The sequence below is a fragment of the Rhodnius prolixus genome, unplaced genomic scaffold (genome assembly GCF_049639745.1).
Source record: "Rhodnius prolixus isolate KJV_2025 unplaced genomic scaffold, Rpr scaffold_3, whole genome shotgun sequence".
Lineage (NCBI taxonomy): Eukaryota > Metazoa > Arthropoda > Insecta > Hemiptera > Reduviidae > Rhodnius > Rhodnius prolixus.
In genome coordinates this window covers 27545345-27566355 of record NW_027411603.1, presented here as the reverse complement: position 1 = coordinate 27566355, position 21011 = coordinate 27545345, and the positions used below count along the sequence as shown (strand labels likewise).

Sequence of the window (21011 nt, the reverse complement as noted above, 5' to 3'; positions counted from 1 at the left end):
CCGATTATTGAGCATGCTAGGTCTGGACAATTGTAGTTCTTGCTGATTTTGGGTGAATAAAAAAAAAAAGTCCCGCTTTACTGCAAACTTTGCCACCGACAAACGATTAATTAACTATTTATCATCCAGTTTAAGGAAAACATGTTCTCCAAGAAAGGCGTAGCAAGTGGAAGAGCCAGTACTCCGTGATAACCACTCCTGGAGTCCCATGCACCCCTTCCTTGCCACATTTCACCAGGAAAGCTGTAGCAAGTGGAAGAGCCAATACTCAGTGGTAACCACTCCTGGAGTCCCATGCATCCCTTCCTTGCCACGTTTCACCAGGAAAGCTGTAGCAAGTGGAAGAGCCAATACTCAGTGGTAACCTAGTACCTAGGTCATCTTTAGAGCTAATACTTTTTTTTTTGTAAATAGTAGCCACTTACATAGCACTTTTTAAATAGTATCAAGGTACTGAAGCCACTTTAAATTGTATAAGTAAATGCAAATTAGTAAGTACCCTAAGTAGCTGTTTGAAAGAGGGTTGGCTAAAGTAGTGTAGGTCAGAAATTGCTATTACACTAGATCTGCACCAGCGAGGGCTCCTATATTAACCTCAAAGGTTGAGATCATTTTCGATATTAACGTAAAACAGAGGCACTGTGACCTTCCTCGGAGTGATTAGCCCTAGTTTAAATATTTGACTTCCTCAGAAAGTCTGCGCAGTCTAAGATAGAAAAACTCAAAGATGTTTAGGCTTCAGAGAGTGGTTTCAGGATTTGAAGACGTACTCTACAACTGCAGAATGTTGTAGGTAGCCCACTCTCCTTTTCCAACTAACTTTCATCACACTCAATTATTACATTGTTTAGTATATAGTATTGACAAACTATTTAATTAATTAATAAAAACCTTTATTAAAATTATGTTAGATTTATTATGTTAGTTACATTTGATCCTGTGCGCTTATTAAAAACGTTGGAAGAGTTCAATAGCTCAGCGCGGTGAAAAACCTTCCAACATAGCTTTTCTGGTGGAAGAGTCACATTAAAATTTATTTGTGATCCCCCTGGAAAACAGTAACTTTTCATTTAAAACAAAAGTAGAGATGGCATTGTAATAAATATTGTACCTACAACAAGACTTATATAACTTCCTGTGTATAGTTCACACAGTTAACTTTAATATACTATAGGTTAGGCCAATAATTCTTTGGATGTAAAATTAAAATATATTTCATAAGTATAAAACAATATAAAATCGTCATTAATTAGCTGGTGCCATCTTGCAAGCATTCTGCGTTGGAAAAACAAAAACAAAGCAAAAAACTGCTTCTTCTTAAACAAATTCATCACTCAAAGAATTTAAAATAAACGTAACAACTATGTAGTTCCAATCATTCCTTATAACTTTTAGATAGACTTTATAAATATTATAAAAAAAAGTTGCACTTTCAAAAGTTAAAAATTTTCAGCATATCTCAGAAGTAAAATTATTAATATTACTTCATTTCAAATAAAATTTTGCAACAAATATACAGAAAAACAGTATTTTAAGACGTGGAACTTACACTTAACTTATAAAATTCCATGCAGGATTCGAAAGCATAACTGAAAAATTGACTAGATCGGCATTGTTCTAATATTGTAAAACAGGAGTGTCAAACTGGAGGCCAACGAGATCTTATGGTTTAGGATGTTCTAAAATAAAATGAAAGTAGAAAAATTTTAAACAGAAATATTGGAAATAAATGTTGACTTAAAGGATGGGTAAACCCATAAACAAGGCGAAAGTTAGGCATTAGCCCAATTTAAAGTGAAAAATGAAAGCGATTAGATTTCATAAAAAAAAAGAACACAAAGGAAACTTCGTACTTGGAGAAGTGATTTATTGTAATTTACATAAAGAGCTTTGAAAGCTGGAGAGGTTTGTTTTCTTGAGACTAATAAATGCAACCGAGTTAAGCTGATTACAAATGTTCTTTCATTCCAGTAAAGTAAATGTTTCGAAGTTGAGGTGTTTCTTTTTAAATATTCTAGCAAAATTAAAGAAACAACTAAAACGTAAATGCCCTGAACAATGGGACGTTTACTTTTCCAAAACAGTGCTAATTCCCATCGTTATTATTTATAAAATGTTTAACAATTTGTCATTCTTGCATTTACGGAGCCATTAATTGATTGAATAGAGCAGTTTATTTAGAAGCAGACTTTACTTTGTAGCCTGCATCCTTTGTAAAATAACCTGAGCAAGATATTGGTAGATGACGTGAGACTAGTTAAATTTCGGTACGGACATATACTCGAGAGTTCCAACTAATAACAATAGACTTTTCTTCTATTTTAAAGCGCCTTCTTTGCAACAAATAATAAAATATACTTTTCTCTATGTTATCCGAAAGATAGATAGATCATTTTTTGTTTATTCATTGCTACAATTATGGAAATGGACCTGTAAATATATTTTAGCCTAGTAAATCTATATTACTGGCAATTACAAAAATTATTGCGTTGTCTACGAAGATCTGTAGTTCAAATAAAGATATAAAGTTCCATTTAATAGAGAACTTATTCAAGTTGACGGATACGTTCCGTTGACGGACAAAGCGGAACAGCTTCGCTTTGATATCTGGTAAGTTATCAACTGGTTAGTGTTATTTATTAACATAACTTTATATGTTTCAAAAATAAAAGCGTTTCAAGCCCTCGAAAATGCATTAGTTAATGCAAAAACTAAACTCATCAGGTCCATGTAACTACCAATTCTAATCTTCACTCTCCTCATTTGAGTCAGCTGAATTTGCACTAAAGTGCTCCTTGAATACAGGCATGTTAGTTTTCTTCCAACACTACTATAATTTTTTTATTTAAGATAAAAAATTTAACGCTAGTTATACTGCCAAAAAATTAATTTACCATATATACCTTCTTAGTAAAGTGAACTAAGATCATGCATCTTCAAATTCTGCAAAATCCAAATCGTCAATGAACTCTATTGGCCGGCTTGATATGAATATGTACAATTCTATAAGGCAAACCAATCGATATCCCCAAATACGAATCAATGACAAGGTGATAGTTATTTCATAAAGGAGATCCATGATATCTCGCTAGCTTACTACAAACAAAGAATAAATATTGATCAAATGAATAACCTAATGAAAATAACTGGTAACTGATAATATAAACTTTATTTGAGATTTATCCACCATTGTAAGCTTTGTTTCATTATTTCAATTCTCCAAGGTGAACTTCTCCTTTCAAGTTCATTTAGAGATGTTAACCCAGTCAATACATCTAGATTGTATTTAAAATTTTGAAAGTCAATGTATCACAAGATGAATCAGACTTTAAAGAATCGAAGCCGATTATAATTTTAGGAAATATAACATGCAAAGAAAGATAAAACACCGATATATACTGCATCCACTTATAACTACAGTGACTCCCATTAATATTGGGACACCTTTTACAAAATGATTTAAAAGGAAAATGAAAACAACATACAAAAGTTTGGGATTTTTTTTTTTTTTAATTACATTAGCAACATCTGTAGAAATTATATATAAGTATAAATCAATGAAATTCCAAACTGTTAGGTAGTACTTTTTGAAAAAGTGTAAAATAAAGCTCTCAAAAATATTGGGACACCAGAAGTGCTAGTGTTTAAACGTTCAATATTAAAATCTCATACCATTTAATAATTGGTTGGTAATAATTTAATAATTGCTATTTGACTTACAATAGCCCTCAAACGATCAGGCATAGGTGAAACAAGTTTTTGGTTAATTCAGGTGGTGTTTTTTCCCCATTCTTCCAGGAAACATCGTTTTAATTCATTTTTGTTAGATATTATTCGTTTTTCTTAAAGCACTGGCTAAATATTGCCATAAATGTTCAATGGGGTTAAGATCTGGTGACTGCGGAGAGGTATGGAAAACTTTTGGGCAATTGTATAACAGTCACTGACGTATCACCCAAGCCGTAGGTTTGGGGTCGTTATCTTGGTAGAATTTAGAAGACCCTAAAATACCAAATGTTTGGGCACTTTTTTCAAATTATATTTTAATATATTACTATAAACCATTTTGTGCATCATTCCATCAATAAACACTAATTCTCCAAATCCTGATGCGGTCATCCAGCCCCAAACCAGAACTGACCCACCTCCACCCGGAGGTGCAGCTTTAAAACCCTTTAAAGTTGGCTGTAAATTCTTCTTTTCGAGTTCAGCATTCGCTTTCCTCCAGACCATAACCCTTCCATCTGACTGGAAAACATTAAATTTTGATTCATCTCTAGAGTATATCATTCCAAAAGTCACTATTTACATTGGAATATTTTTCGGCAAATTTCACTCTCTTAACACGATTTATCTTACTGACAAAAGGATTCTTCCAGGCTACTCTACCATAATAGTCGAGTTTTCTTAGCACTCTCCGAACAGTTTCTGCCCCTTTTTTGCTTTCTAAACATGTCAAAAATTTCACATAGAAGTTTTGGAGCACTAAGTCGGTGATCTTTTTTAATTCTTTTAATATATAACGCTGCTCTCTCTCAGAGAGCAGTTGAGGACGGCCTTTTTGTGGGGTTGAAACAATTCTTTTTTCTTTTTGGTAACGCTGAATGATGTTCCACGCAGTAGATGTTTTAGGTCCGATCAGTTTTTCTGTCCTAACACTTTTTATTGTCTTTGTGCAAAGAAATTATAATATTTCTTTGTTCAATCGTTGTATTTGTATTTTTGCGCGACATGTTACACCTGGCTTGATTTATATAAACTAATTTAATTATTAATTTCATATTGAATATATGCTTAAGGTATATATTTACAAATTGTATAAATATTCGGGCAAAACCTTGGACAAACTATAAATTATAATAGTGTCCCAATATTTATGAGAGGTAGAATTTGCTCTTATTATTATATATATTTTTTTTAATCTACCAAAACATTTTTATGTACTTATTTAAATAGTTTTTATTTAATTAATAGTAATTATAAAATGAAATGAATTTATAAAAATTTGAATAAATGGGTGCCACTTTTAATTTTCGTCAATTTTTAACTTCTGTATGTACTGTCCCAATATTAATGGGAGTCTCTGTATGTGCAAATTCAATAAACTATCTTTTTCTTTTCTACTGATGCTGTCAGCCAACATGGAAAAAAAAAATTGCAAGTGGTCATTTGGGTTAAAAAGAATTCACAGGTCTACTTTAGAATTTAGGTGTTTTTTTTAATCGTAATGATATGTTGATGAAAATTAAGTTTTAATGATACTTTTTAAAAAAAATCTCCTTATTGAGAGGGAGCAAGAATATTTCCACAGGATATTCTGCTTGACGGAAGTGGCGGCTAAAATAATAATAAACGGGTCCACTCTCCATAGGCTCGAGGATTCCTTTTTTTTCTCCGCAACCTCTTTGCCTCTTTGCGTAGGACAGTTAGTTAGGGCTCTTAGCCTTGATGGGGATGGCTGTCAAGAACCAGGTCCTCCAGGATTGGGTTCAAGATTTGAGCTCTTCGGGTGGGGGATTTAATCGCTTTTAACTCCAAGAGGAAAAAGGGTTTTACTAACGATATATGGCGGTAATGGCGTCGAATTAAAATACATCAGCAAAAACTTTTGCTCCATTTTATCTTATCACAGTTTATGTAATGACAATAAATTATCTTAATAAAAGTGGCACTTGCGTCCAAACGATTTTCTTTAAATTTTAAATTTACTTCCATATTGAATTCGCGTAAGCATTATTTGAGTAGTGAGGACGCCCATTACACTTAATGACACTTTAGAGGTATACTTGGCCCCACTTCTCTCCCAGGACTGCTTAATGAGGGAACTGTTCCAACTAAAAGTGTGCAAATAAGTGTACCTTACCAATCGTTAGATCGTTTATGAAAAAATCTCAAAATTAAAAGACCCCAACCCTTTTCAGAGGGTTTGCTACCAACTGAAATACGTCAGACTGTACGACTACTACAAAAAAATGTACAAAAATAATTAGATCGATCTAGCTCTTAATCCATTCCGTTTAACGCAAATGGAATGCGGCTAATCGACTTTTTCCTTTCGGACGGAATGTTAACTAAAATCCTAAAATCATGAAATTAAAATGTTTTATTTTTAAATCACTGCATTATATCATGGTAGATCAAGTAATCTACCGACAGTAGAAATGAATAAATGCAAGATGTCATAAAATATTGCCTGATATTGACTGCTTCATAGATCCATATTAAACTCTACAAAGTGAAAATAACGCAGTATTTGTAAAGCAACTTACGTTACCTCGCTTGAATTTGTTCATATTTTTTTCAGCATGTGCAACAGGTCAATCGTCCGATTCAGTCCTTCCATAGTTTTCGAAATCAGCATAAATTAAGATTCCATTTCGTCGGTAGACGTGCTCATTATATGTACATGTTTCGAACTGTTATAAGAATTTTTTTGACATGAATTTGTATAATTATAAAATTAATTAAAGGTACATAATTTTGATGTTTGTGAATGATTAATTAATTGTAACCATGGTATCATCTTTAAAGTGGTGCAATTTAGTGAAATTGTAATTATAAAAGTGTAATTTATATTTGCTCTTACGCGTGCCAGATATCGTGTTATTATAATGAAATTCAAGTACAAGTTCTAAAGTCTCTTGAAAACGAAAAAATGTTTTTTGACATTCGACTCGAACATTTTTGAGGTTGGAACAGTGAGAGGGAATGAGTTGTTTATACTCGTATATTAGAGGACCACATTTGCATTCGATAACACATGGGCAGAATTCGTGACATCAATTACTGCAACTGGTTGGATGAGATGCAAATGTGACTGAGGTAGCACTTTAGTAGAGACTAGAAATGATGTAGAAGCTCTAGAATTGGGACGCGCACTAAGAGAGAGGGTGGTTTGTGTGTATAGTGTCAGAGCGTTACTAGGACCGGCTAGTAGTTGTACATATTATTCCCTCAAACTAGAATATGGTAATGGCTGGCTGACCAGACATCTTGTACCAGTTTTATTCATATTCTAGTAACTAAACTCCATTACGTAGCTGAGATAATCGTTATATGTACCTCCGCTATAGAAAGAAAATTGCCAGCATCAATAGATCTAAATATTTTGAGGAAATTGGCCAACTAGACGTTTTCACTGAAAGTTTTTTTCGTTTTTAATGTTGGAATCAAAAGCGATTATTGTTCTAAAATAATCTAATAAGCCGTTGGTCTTAGATACCTTGATCCTCTCAAATCAAATAATGAGGTTAAGAAAAAAGTCACAGAAAAAATAATAACATATTAATGGCAAAATTCAAAATAGACAATCAAGTTCTGAGGTAGTTGAAAGTTAGTTTCGGCTAACTACTGGATTCCACGCTGCTACAATTTTGTTTAAAGCAGTATTCTTCAATTGTAGCGGTGACCATCTCTGTATTGTTGCACTGTCAGTCCTCAATTGGAAATGAGAGATTGATAGAAATAATGGTTGATTGGTGCCAGATCGTGGAAAAAAATCCATTTCTCTGGTGGGCCAATTTCTATTTTAATGATGTAGTGTATTATCCTGTTGGAATGATGGTCATTTTCAAACTAACTAATACCAAGTCTGGTCTGCATAAACACTTTCTAGTTTTCGTAGAAGACGTTGGAATCAATGCAGGAACAATTCGTCAAAGATTTGGGATATTATCGTTGCTAAGTTTTATTAAATAAACAGATCCGACAAGAAGACAGTAACATTAATACTAAGGTCTTTTATTCGCTCATATCTTTTAATATTGTTAGTAACCAATCGTTTGTGTTAAGAAACCCGAAAATCAAGGAGAATGTTGCACTAAGTATCGTCGAAGCGTTACAGCATTCACCGTCTCCAATACCTTGAATCGAAAATGTTCCCTTAGTTATAACTAATGCTACTTTTTTATCTTTCCAACATGACAATCCAATACGACTTAAAGATCTAATTCATCATTGACCTAATCCGAATTCTACTCCCTTTTCGTAAACTTTCACAATCCGTTAATCCATCAACTTTTCTCATCATCCGTTCCAGATAATGCCCCACTTGACGACTGAGAGACAGTGTCCTTCTCCAACTCTTGTCAATAGTACAATGTTTGGTTTGTGTTTACTGAAATGGTTTGGAGTAATTTCTCCATTTCTCGGTGTTATCTCCTTCCCCTTCAATTTATATTAAAAGATTATTTCCATTTGTTTCTGGTTCCTGTAGCGGAGTAACAGTTTTAAATTGTCAAATAATAATAATAAAGTCTTTATCGAAGATTCCTTTCTATAAAAGTGTGAAATAGTAATATTTCTTAATATTGATATTGATTTAAACAAATTTCAATGAACTGGCCAGGTGCTGCAACCAAAAAATGGACTCGGTATTTCAAGTAAATTGGAAAGATAGCATAACTAGAAAAAACTAGAAAATAAATTTCGTCCGATGGATCCCATGTTGGTTTTCATTCATAATAACGTTTGAACTTCATTTTATTGTAAAATTTTCTCACTAAATAGGTTTTTTTAATTATTATTTTTATTACTTTAAAGTAATTGGTTATCACGCTGCACGACCATTTTTTAAGTTTACTAGGAAACAAAATGTTTGAGGGACCTGGAATTCGAGAACTTTTAAGCGATTGGTTTGTTTTCTTACTCTCTTTTTGTCCACGTTCCCTCCAGAAAATGTGATCAAGCCAAAGTAATGTAGACATTTAAAATTCAAGGAAATGCAGGAGAAAGGCAATCGGTTTAAAATCAGTTAGGGTAGTTCGAAATTTGTTATTTATCTTCTGAACATTCCAGTTGCGAGGTTGTCAAAAAAATAAAAAATTCTTGTTTACTGGAAAGATTTGGTTTTTATTGGTGTAGGTAGGGCTTCTGCTTTGGCCAGCCTGACTTCTTTTTCCGAACCAGAAATCCTCATGTTACCTGCACCAAGTCTGGAAGAACATTATATATAACAGAGATTATATGTAGGCTCCTGCTATAAGGTTGAACTAATGAATCCAAATAACTAACTCCCCCTATGTAATATATGAGCCGTTTATTTTGAAAGTGGCATAAGTCACTTTTTCAAAAAAAAATCGAGTTAATGGCAACACTAAATACAAGTGAACGGCATCTTTTCATTTTTAAAAAAATTGCAATTTAAAATATCAGTATTATGAGATAACAAATACAAGTAAATCTTCTCGAAAGTTAGCATCCATATTTTTAAACGTGTTAAAACGCAAACCCTTAGGTAAATATCTCGACTTAAAAACAAAGTGACTTATGCCACTTTCAAAATAAACGGCTCATATGTTTATATGAACTTCTAAAGACGGGGAAGAATGGAAAAAAAAGTAAACACAAAACCCTGACCTCTGCCACCATTTTTGTTGTTTGTTGCAAAGTAATGTGATTTTGTTGGCAGAAAACCTATACTATCGCTTCGCAAATTAACTTAAAAGAAACTATCCAGTAAATTTGTGAAGTTCTAAACCAATTTCCTCTAATTCTGTTTTTCTTTCAGAGAAAAAAAGAAAAGAGATAAATTCAGAGGAGAGAGCTTTTCTTCTATTGAACTCTTTTTTTATATAAAAATAATTACATTTTATTTTATGAAAAAGTTAATTTGGGAAAAATTTCTTTGAGTTTAAGAAATAAATTACGTTGTTGGAGGCTAGTTCAAAGTTTTATTCTTCAAATTATAATCGTTCAATAGTAACTTTAACTAGAAAGAATCCCGAATCTTAACATAATATAATATTATCAAGAAAATTTCTTGAATTTTTTTTTTTTTTAAATAATTTGTTAGCATTTTTTCTCCATATTTACGTAAGAATGATATTATTTCTAAAATAACAAAAAACGTTATTAAACTATGAGAAAATAATAGAAGATGTTGAAAAATAAGAGAAAAGTATTGAAAGCACCATTGTTAATACGCTTTGACCAGCCATGAATCGTTTTCACTGGACGGGGCGTGATAACACTAGAGGAGGGCATGACCCGCCCACTGTTTGCAACCATACTACATTGTGATTGGCTAATACTTTAAACGTGATTTTATCAATGAAATAATTAATTTAAATCTTTTTTCCAACATTTCTCCCATAGGTATTTGATAAACTTTCGATTTAAGCAAGAAAAAAAAATCCCTTTAAAAATACGATAAATAATATTTCTTTTAGAATAAAACTTGATGTTTTAGACAATTATCGTTAACAGAAACAAAAAAGTTGAGAATTTTTGTTGTTTAATCCTGAAATAGATGAAATAGAGAAATGGGCATATTGGAGACTTGTAAGCCGCCATTACATAGGCTTACTTTATACTCCATTCGATGGAGAACTACGAATCTATGAGAAAATAATAAAAGATGTAGGATTTCTCGTATAGTGGCAATTTCTGTAAACATAAATGCAGTTTCTACATTCTCATTTAACCGTGTTGACGTCTCACTAGACTTATATAGGACTACCTTACACTCACATTTATCTTTTTTTTTTACAGCATTTCATGTAACCTATTGATGTATTAGTCTATTATTTTGTCTGTCTCACATCTCCATGTTAGAGATGGAATTGGGCTAATTCTTTTCACCTTTCCTATTCAGCTCTGGTGGAACCCCGTTTTGTTAGACGTTCCTGGATTAGAAAGATCACACCTAAGGCTACATCACTCAGTCCATATCATGTACCACCTACCATTCGAGTTTGAAGGAAATTTCTCAACTGCCACTAAACTTGACTGTTTTATATTTTATCAAGAAGCTGCATATATGTATTTAGCTCTATAACTTTTATCAAGGTAATTATTTTAGAATAATTCATTTCAAAGCAGTTTTGAACGGTACCTGTTCTGTGCGAAGTGAAAATTTTAACCAAAGAAAGTCGTCATGTTTACTCTCAGATTTTGATTAATTATATTTGCATGGTGATGTTCAGGGTCATCTCACATTCTTCAATAATCCTTCAGTAATTTTTTATATCAGAACATCTGAAGTCAATTAATTTTTTTGTATTAATTTGAAGTTTAATGAAAACTGAGTATGTAGGAAGCAAATGTCAACTTAAGTTTACGAGAAATATTTTTTTATTCTTAAGTTTCCATTATTTTGAGAAAATTCAATCTTGAAAAATCAGATTCAATTATACCTATTTTAATTGGAATGATATTTAAAGTCTTTCTCTATCAGCAAGTGATAAATAAAAACCATGGAAACGTAATGTACATAAAATCATTCAAAAATACAAAACACAAACACATTTAAGGTATTGTTCATTAAATCTCAGTAAGTGCAGAACTCCAGAATACTCATATCAAAATCTCAAAATCAGAATATTTTAAATCAAACGAATAAAATTCGAACGAATGATATTACAATAAAAAAAAAAACACGTTTTAAGGAATGTCTACTCATGGTGCTTCTCTTAAAAAAGAAATATGGTGAATAATAAGGTAAGAGGATTGCCAAAAAGAAATAGAACTTATAAAACCTGTTATTGTCATTACAAGAAATCATTCGAAGTAGAAGCAACAAATAATTTCAAATCTTTGTTTTTAAAATTTTCTCTTTTAGCAATTACTTGAATTTTTTCAAATGTGTACATCATTGAATTGAAATAGTGGATGGAATCTTAGTTAACGAAATTCTGGTCAAGTTTTGTGTAATTACAATGCGAGGTGGCTCTCCTTAACTTTTGCTGCAAGTAAATTGAAACTAAACTCACAGATTTCACAGAAAAATGAAATAAATCCTTAACATTCGTATTTTCAGTTAATCACATTTCAAACTTGATGCTAATCTACCTCAATGTGGTACAGCTGATAAGACTGAATTAAAAAAAGTTTTTCAATTTGAAAAAAACTTTCTTAAAACTGTATTATTTATTTACTGTTATTAATAATTAGAGGGTTGGTGGCTTATAACTTTTTTTGTGATCAGTGCGTAATGAGGGATACTTTCTTTTGTGAGTTCTCAGGGATGGAATCTACTTATTAGAAAAACGTTGGGCAAAGTGCATTAAAATAACTGAAAAGACAGTAGATAAAAAAAAATGAATTAAAAATAAGAAGAAGAAAGGCCGAGGTTTTGTAATTTCGCTCTCATTTGCTTATCCTGATAATTTTATCCATTATTAAACACAAAATATTATGCTTTTACTGTTTCTGTTAACTGATGATTTACCGAGCTAAAGTGGGTATTCATTAGCAAAAATGAAGCTCATTATTAATTGCAATTGTTTTCTTTCAACAGTATGGAGTAACAGTAAGTACAAGAAGTTAAGAGTGATGGATATATTGTTAGAAATAGCTCTTGCAGTATCGCTTTTGCGCGTTGGTCATTACCGACTTATATGGTGGTTTAGTTCCAACATATTTTTGGGCAGTTGGCCAGTAGAATTCATAGACAATTTGGATCAGTCTGATTTCGAAAATTTGTGACGCCAAAGTTTATAAGCATATGGTAAATATATTTCAAAATATTTTAACATAAAGTAGGTAAATATAATTAAAATTTTTAATTCTACTAGTAAAATTAAAAATGTTAAGCACAAATGTTAGAAACATTTAGCAAGTTTATTTTGTGTTAAAAGAGAATATTTTTCTCTTATCACATAAATATAAGATTATTCAAATCTCTGTTTTCTAGTTAAAATGAAAGAAACTGTTGTAGATGTTTTTTGGCAGGTTGTAGTAAAGTTATTTAGTTAACTAGCGCTTTTCAAGTCTAACTTTATACGTCTGATGTGATAAATACAATACTTAACTGAAAATCGAATATTCGCGATTAATATGGTTATGATGAGGTGGTGGGGGTTTAGGCAAAGTGGTTTTGAACCGTGAATTTGGAAGTAACGAGTCCTCCAGTTGGTAGAATTTTGTTTTGAAAATATATGCTTCCGCCTTCGTCCAAGTGACCAAATTTTGTAGAAAGACGTTAAGCACCCCTCCTCACATGATGAAAAAAATGTTCCAAAGGTTTTTACTTCGTCTTTTACAAAATAGATCGACCCAACATGTACAATCTAGCATTGGCCTTAATATTAACTATAAATGCAAAAACAGCAGCAAACCATTGAAATTAGGAGAATATTTCCACTTTTTCCATCGGGTTTTATTTCATGTTTTTCAAAATAGATCAATCCAACATGTATAATATAGCATTGCCATTATAAGTAACTATCAAGTGGAAACAATGGATTAAAATTTGGTGGCCCTGTAGATTTTTCAAATGGTTTTTACTTCATAGATTTACCCAAAACATAAAAACTAGCATTGGCTTTAATATTACCTTATTACCTGTGAAATACAGAAACCTCTGCATTGCAGTAAATTTAAGAGAAAAGTACAAATTTTTCCAATTGTTTTTGCTATTTGCTTGTAACAAACAATAGATCGATCCGACAGCACTAGTCTTAATATTAACAATCAAATGCACAAACAGCAGCATTCCAGCGATATTAGGAGACTATTTCCACTTTTTCCAGTGGTTTTACTTCGTCTTTTTCAAAATAGATCGACCCAACAAGTGCAGTCATGCATTGACCATAATATTAACTATCAAATACAGACAGCAGTATTCCAGTGAAATTAGAATACTATTTCCACTTTTTCTGATAGTTTTTACTTCTTACTTTTCAAAATAGATCGACCCAACATGTAGAATCTAGTATTGGCCTTAATATTAACTATTAAATGCAGAAACAGCAGTATTCCAGTGAAATTAGAATACTATATTCCACTTTTTCCAATTATTTTTACTTCTTACTTTTCAAAATAGATCGACCCAATATGCACAATTTAGCAATGGCCTCAATATTAACTGTCAAATACAGAAACAGCAGTCATCCAGTAAAGTTAGAACAAAAGATCCACTATTTCTAATGATTTTTGTTTTCTCGTTTTTCAAAATTGATTGACCAAAATCGCACAATCTAGCATTGATCTTAACATTATTTTTTGAATTTTTTAGCGTCTATTTTCTTTCTTTTTTTTAAATAGCGTTTTATTAAAAGCTATGCATAAATTGCTTGATACCTCCTTTTAAAACCTATCTAAATTAAATGAAGCGAGTCTTCACTGAACAAAAAATATTTTATTTTATCACTAGAATATCACTCACTCTCCATTCTTACTTATAAATACATTCGCCTCACACTTTTATCCCTCTACTCTATACAACTATTTACATGAACCTTACAACAAATGGATGGATCAGTACATCTAAAGGGTGCATCTAAATACCTGTATAAGTAACATTTGTTTCCTTTCTACTACATAACGTGGACTTATCATTATTATATGTTTGAAATGCTCCTCCTCATCGCAATCCAAGCAAAGAGGGGAGGACCTTTTGTTGATCCTGTGTAGATACAATCCGAACACCGCGTGGTTCGCTCTCAGCCTGCTTATTGTCGTAACAACCCATTTATTAGTGGCAGTTCCCTTAAACCATGGTTGTCTAGGTAACTGATCTACCATAGTTTTATAGAATCTCCCTTTATTACTATTGCTGTAATCTGTCTGCCATTTTTGTAGTGCTGTTGTTGCAATTGTGCACTTGAAAGAGGCTACTTGAATAGGTCTGTATTAGAGGTTCCGAAAAGTTATTGCATAAATATTAGTTGTAGTAAAACGAACTTATTTCTACGCCATTTATTAAAAACTATCAATAAGTGCTTATTAACAATGAGGTTAAACTAAATCCAAGTTAATTTAATTAAATATTCACTAGTAGGTACACAATTATTGAATAATGTTTTCAAAAAAAGTTGAATCCATCTGAACAAAAATTAAAGTAGCTTTAATTTCTAAAGAACTTCCATCCTCTGCTCGGAACGCCAATTACGGCTCTCAATCCATTTTTTTGCAGTCTTCATCTCAGTCTATTTCTCCATCTCTATTCTTACCCATAATATTTATATTAATTAATAAATATCACGCTGCAATTCATCCGGTAACTATCTGTATGCAATATGTTTAATCAATACGTGCAATGTGCATGCCTAATATGTGCACATGCTCAATAGTGCAGTATTTAAACTTATTGAACTTTCTAAGTCTATAAATCTATAAATAAAGGCAAATCCAAGATCTGTAAAGCTCTATGTTTTAGGCAGATTTAAGGCCCAAATTCCAAATGAATATATTGATTTTAACATTTAATTTCAATTTAGAAGTTCTTGGATGCGGATGCTCTGTCATAAATTAATTATCTTAAACTTTACAAATATCCCAAATGTGCTGATATACTTTACTGAACCTATGATTTCTAGCACAATTTAACAAACATATTTATTTGTTACAGGTTCGCAATGCAACGGCAGTTTTTATCATAAACTTATCGGTGTCAGATCTGATGTCCTGCTGTTTCAATCTGCCATTGGCTGCTTCTACCTTCTGGAGGAGGTCTTGGAGACATGGTCTTCTCTTGTGTAGATTATTCCCTTTGTTAAGATATGGGCTACTGGCCGTGTCTCTCTTCACTGTCCTCGCAATTACCATTAATAGATATGTCATGATTGGTCATCCTACAATCTATCCTAAGTAAGTATTTATTGTAGGTATAAATTTTAAAAACTTTTTTGTAAAAAAGTATTTGTAATACGTCAGAGAAACAATTAAATTTGTAATTGTACAAAAATGTTAAATTTATTCAGTTACTCTTAAAAATTGTATTTTTTTTTTTTTAATCTTAATACAAGCATTACTAAGGAAGGAATTTTCATTCCTGCAAATTACTACAGACCTTATTCAAAATACTAAATATTTTTTTCAGTTTCCTGCAATTTTCTTAAAAACTGAACAATCGAAGAAAGCACTACGAGCTTTACTTTCTGAATTTGATTTATTAACTATTCAGGAAAGAACTGTTTCATCAGTTTTGCTTGAAACTTATTTTTTCTGAAAATTGATTTTATTAATTAATTTATTTAAATGGTTTCCTCATTCAAATTTTAATAATTCACTACCTGTTACTTGGAATTAAATGTGTAACTAAAATTCTGGGTTGGCAGAAAATGTGTCAACAAATTTAAAAGTCGTGTGAGTTTTTCGCGCCCAGAATTTGTATCTCGTATTTTACTGAGATTCCTCAAGTAAATTGAAAGAAATATATACAATATATTCATGTTTTGGTGTATGTGAATGGCATTACGGATAGTTGAGCATAGATGAACGTTTTTGTAAACTAATTTTAAGTTTTGTTTTAGGTTGTATAGAAAGCAGTACCTAGGACTGATGGTCGCCGCTACTTGGATTTGTGGCTTCGGAGCTCTAATTGCTACATGGCTAGGAAGATGGGGCAAGTTCGGCCTTGATCCCAAAATAGGATCATGCAGTATACTGCCCGATTCGTCCGGCAGATCACCAAAGGAGTTCCTTTTTCTAGTCGCTTTTGTAATCCCTTGTATCTGTATAGTTGTTTGTTACGCTAGAATATTTTATATTGTTCGTAAAACAGCGCTCAAGTCACGTGTGGCTGGTAGGAGCGCTGCATCTGTAACATCAGGTGGAACAACTTTAACAAGATCTGGCTATTACGGCAAAGTAAAACTTGTAAGAAAAGGTAATACCAGCTCTACTGATGATTCTGCCTTCGCTACATCTAGCACTGCTCAATCCTTTTCCACGGAAAAATCCTCGACTATATTGGATAACGGGGAAATGGGAGGTAATGAAACAGTTATCAAAATGGTAAATCTAGCGCCAAGCCCTCATCTTTTAGCGCCTCAACGACGCAGTAAAATTTGTGCTGAAGCATCCTCTTCATCTGGAATAGAAGAAGGTTTGCGAGAAGATGATGAAGTAGTGAGCACCAGGAGTGATAGCCCTATATCAGCGTGCTCCTCATCGCCACCTCCTGCTCACTATTCAGTTAAAGTACAAAAAATAAAGAAACGTAGTGAAAGAGTAAACAGTACCCTCTCTCACATGGCTTCTGTTTTTCGTCGAACTTCCCACGCTAGAGGGGTGTTGAGCCCGTCTAGACGTCAAAGTTGTGCACCTCCTCAGCCCGGTAAAATGACTGCCAAAGATAAAAAACTGCTCAAAATGATATTAGTGATATTTGCTTCTTTTGTTACTTGCTATTTACCAATAACACTGAGCAAGACATACAGAGATTTAGTTGAAATGCGAGCGCTAAACATTGCTGGTTATATTCTCATTTATCTGACCACATGTATCAATCCAATCATTTATGTAGTTATGAGTTCCGAGTATCGACAAGCGTACAAAAACCTGTTAATGTGCAGGAGTGCTGACAGCCAAGTAAATACAGCATCAAAACCATGACATAGGCGTCGTGGGAAAAAGCATCGCATTGCTTAGCAACTGTAAACCACAAAAGAAGAAATGTCTGCAAACCGTGTGTAAGGTTGGTTTTTGTAAATATAATTCTACGGGAAATAAAATTCAAGGGTAAAAGTTACATTAAGTTAAAAGGAGAAAATGGAATCTTTTGAGGTAAAAGTTGAAGGACACCAATTTCTAATGAGAAGATAACTTTATCTCTCGTAGTTTTGCAATAAAGAAAAACTGTTCGAATTGTTCGTTATTGGAATAATAAATACACAATTGTCCACTTGCTTTTGGGATAGAGCTATTTGAATGGTCCAGTACATATTTTCGATTGGGACATTATTGTAATTGTTTAAGACAGTTCCACTCTCAAGTAGTACTCTTAAGACTACTTTTAATAAATGGTAACGTGCATAATTAAACAAAGGCATTTTTTTTAACAGAACATAAATAGTACTTTTATTTTTTAGCTGTAATTTAGTTAATTATAGTAATATTCAATATTGCAAAAAAAGACAATGCGCGTGTAATAAGATACAGAAACTGTATAAATCAGGAAATGCAATATTTTGTAACCCAGTAAAAGTTGCAATGGTGTATCTGGTAAGATTTTCTGATAAGAACAAATATTGATGTTATAATACCAATTATTAATAATTAAACAAAATATTTAAAATGAAAAAAATGTAAATGTTTTTAAAAATTAGTGACTAGGCGCTCGAAGGTTTTTGTACTTTTGTAAAAGGAAAATTGAATACTGATTTAACGTTAATTCAAACAAAATTAATTGTTAATTTAAAAAAAAAAAAAAATGCTCTAATATTTGTACAAAATAAAAACTGCCATTTGTTACTCATCTTTTGTACATATTTATATCAAGTATGTTTACGTTGCCTGATCGATGGAATTTAACTGAGGCAAATAATTTTTGCAAATAAAACTGTTGAATAGTACTGTAAATACTTGCGCAGAAAGATATTATTTATTTATTCATGTTCACATATTTCTTGCTCTTTCACCTTCAATTATCACAGACTCAAGTTCTTCTATTCCACTAATACAAATTTTCCAAACATTTAATCATACACGATTCATTAGTATAACTTATTAACTAAATGAGGTGTCCTATTCGATATTCGATTTACATCTGAAACCCTAAACCTGAACCATTTAAAATTCCACATACAATAGTTGCTACAAACTTACTACATCCTACATATATCAGTATAAAAATTAAAGAAGATAGTCCTAATTAATTCAACTATTGCAACATATTGATGGTGATAGAAAATAAAATATATTCTTATTGGAAAAGGGCCTCCAAGCACAAGTGCAGTTTTTGAAACAGAATGTTTCACACTCTCCATTGAACACTGGACAGACCAAAGTTTTCTTTAGATTTCATTACATGCAATATTCTTTGGCACATTCTGAGTAGAAGTGATCTACGAACCTGATGATGAAACTGATATAAATTAAGTCAAACCTGCTTAGCTACTGTTTTTAAGTTTATTATTACTATTATTTTATTTATTTTTTTTTTTTTTTAATGAAATATGTCGCTCTATAGTTCAATAAACTAAAACATTTCAAGAGGTCAAGATGGTTCAAGAGGGAATTTATAAATAGTGACTCAAAACTGTTCGGTGCTAAGACAACTCAGCGATGCGGATGGGTTAATGTCAGTTCCCTTGTGTTTAGCTTTCTTCATTGCTGACTATCTCAAAGGCAGAGGGCTATTGATTTCCTGGCCTTGTCTTCTTAAAAAGATTCCTCCTTTTCATGTTCTCCAATTCATGCAGCAGATCTGACATTGTCCAAGTATTTTCGCACTCCAGAATCTTGGAGCAAGATTGGAGGTGGTTGGTATACTCTATCAATTGTGAATGATTCTTTACCTAGTGTCTTCAACATTGCAGATTCTTAGAAAGACTATAACAATTTTACGGGCGGTCGGAAGTATCATTTGCACTATACTTTTCTTCAAATGCTATTTTATACTAGTTTCGAGACATCTATTTCAGTACAATCCAGCTAGCATTGTGTAAAAACCTGTCTTATCAGTCAGCAATTTATTTATTATTAGTATTTTGAATTTAGCTTTAAAAAATGCTAAATTGTTTCAGGCTTCCTTTGGTTCCCAAATAAAGCACATGTTGTAAGAGAAGAGTTTGTTTCAAAGTCAAGACTAAATGAGGCAGTTTTTGTGCAAATTAATTTTGAATAATTATACATTTTTCTTTTTAATCGTTTTTATCATTTTTAATCGTTTACATAATCATGAATTCAATGAAATTAATTTTATTATAAACCTAGTAGCAAAACTCTTTCTTTTTTTTTAACTTCTAAGAAAATGGCAAATTTTTTTAAGTTATGTCCGTCAATATCTGAGGTTCTTGGCGACAGGAGCTTTTTTCAAAAGCCAGCAGGACACCGAAAAAAATCCTGGCGCTTAAAATCTCAGACGTTGACGCGCCTTAAATTAAAAAAAAAATGCTTGGAAATAAGTAAATAATAATAATAATAAAATTATTGGATTACATTCTAAAAGATAATTAAAAATAATGTGTTTTTATAAACTTTTACCCATCATTATTAAAAAATAGCTTGCTTATTAAAGGTGTAGGTATTAAAAAAATCCACTTAAAAAAAGGAGTGTTATTGAACAGGACACTGTAAAAACTCAACCGTCTGGAGCGCACTGCACCTGCTCATCAATAGTAGACGGCATGAAACTAAAAAAAGAAATGGGAAGTCTTTCAATACAGTCAAACATCTTCAACCTGAAGTAAATAACCAAATTTTAATATCTTAAGACTCCAATTTTTAACCTTTTTTTGGGAGAAAACAGAAAAAAGGGAGAATTATAATTTTCAAAAAAGCAGTAAGTAAAAAGAATCAGTTTTATTATGGCAGAATACATTTTCATGTCTGAATTTATTATTGCTAAAATGACCAGGAAATTTTAATCACAACTTAATCCAATGCTGGCCACGAGCACTACATTTGGATTAAGATATTTCCATTAAATTGAAATTTCTTCCACACTATTTACTTTTAATTTTCCTTTAGTTATTCTCATTTGAAAATCACCAGATGTCCTGTAGGTTCTTGAAGCATGATAAATATGAAATTATCTGTTTGAAATTGAAATTTAGCACTACCAGTTAAAAAAATAATGTTAGCGTTAAATCTACATAAAATTAAAATTTAATGCATTTAGTTACCCTTAACTAACTTTAATTGGAATTGATTTATTACTAAATTAAAACAGTTCGTTGATGCCTCATTGATATTGCAAATTATTACTTGCAAATATTCACTTATTAAGGTTTGTTTACAAAAAAAAAAGTGAAAAATCAAATAGTATGAAACATATACAAATATTATCCGTAATTTAAGATTCGTCCAATTCTTTAAGAAAACCTTACATCAAATCTAATGTTTGGATCCTTTATCTTAAAATGGTGAAATACCAAGTTAATAAAAAAGAAATGTAGTTCAGGACTTTAAGATTTTGAAAAACTGCACCAGCAAAAATAAAGTTGGAGGCAAATTGTGTTTTTTTTTAACAAGGTTCAGAATTTGTTGCACTGAAATAAAAAATAAACGCATCCTGTTGGTTCTAATATTATTCTCAACAAATAACTTACTAAACAAGCAAGAAATGAAAGAAGGATTGAACGAACATTAAGGAATTACAAATAAGTGAACCCAGACAACAG

The 21011-nt window shown here is 31.9% G+C and overlaps 1 protein-coding gene and 1 long non-coding RNA gene across 11 annotated transcripts in view; one reads left to right on the top strand and one right to left on the bottom strand.

Annotated features, from left to right (window-relative positions):
- LOC141452305 (G-protein coupled receptor moody) overlaps positions 1–18126 on the top strand; it is a 477977-nt gene extending 459851 nt beyond the window's left edge. The window contains exons 1-4 of one of the 2 annotated variants that reach the window (XM_074124302.1): positions 11224–11439; positions 12239–12448; positions 15293–15531; positions 16197–18126. In XM_074124302.1, coding sequence (XP_073980403.1) covers positions 12446–12448; positions 15293–15531; positions 16197–17280 — 1326 coding nt within the window. In that variant the 5' untranslated portion in view covers positions 11224–11439; positions 12239–12445 and the 3' untranslated portion in view covers positions 17281–18126. Of the gene's footprint in view, positions 1–11223; positions 11440–12238; positions 12449–15292; positions 15532–16196 lie in introns of those variants that run through there. The other variant, XM_074124301.1, reaches the window with a different exon arrangement.
- LOC141452350 (uncharacterized) lies at positions 872–11797 on the bottom strand. Of its 9 annotated transcripts, none has more exons than XR_012457330.1 (7): positions 11712–11797; positions 10835–10977; positions 8648–8933; positions 6275–6416; positions 2904–3096; positions 1550–1679; positions 872–1048 (listed from the first exon to the last, which is right to left on the bottom strand). It is a non-coding gene; the product is annotated as an uncharacterized lncRNA (long non-coding RNA). The 9 variants fall into 9 exon arrangements; XR_012457327.1 differs by having other exon boundaries at positions 11657–11785; XR_012457329.1 differs by lacking the exon at positions 11712–11797 and adding an exon at positions 11568–11707.
- Positions 18127–21011: the final 2885 nt, after the last annotated feature.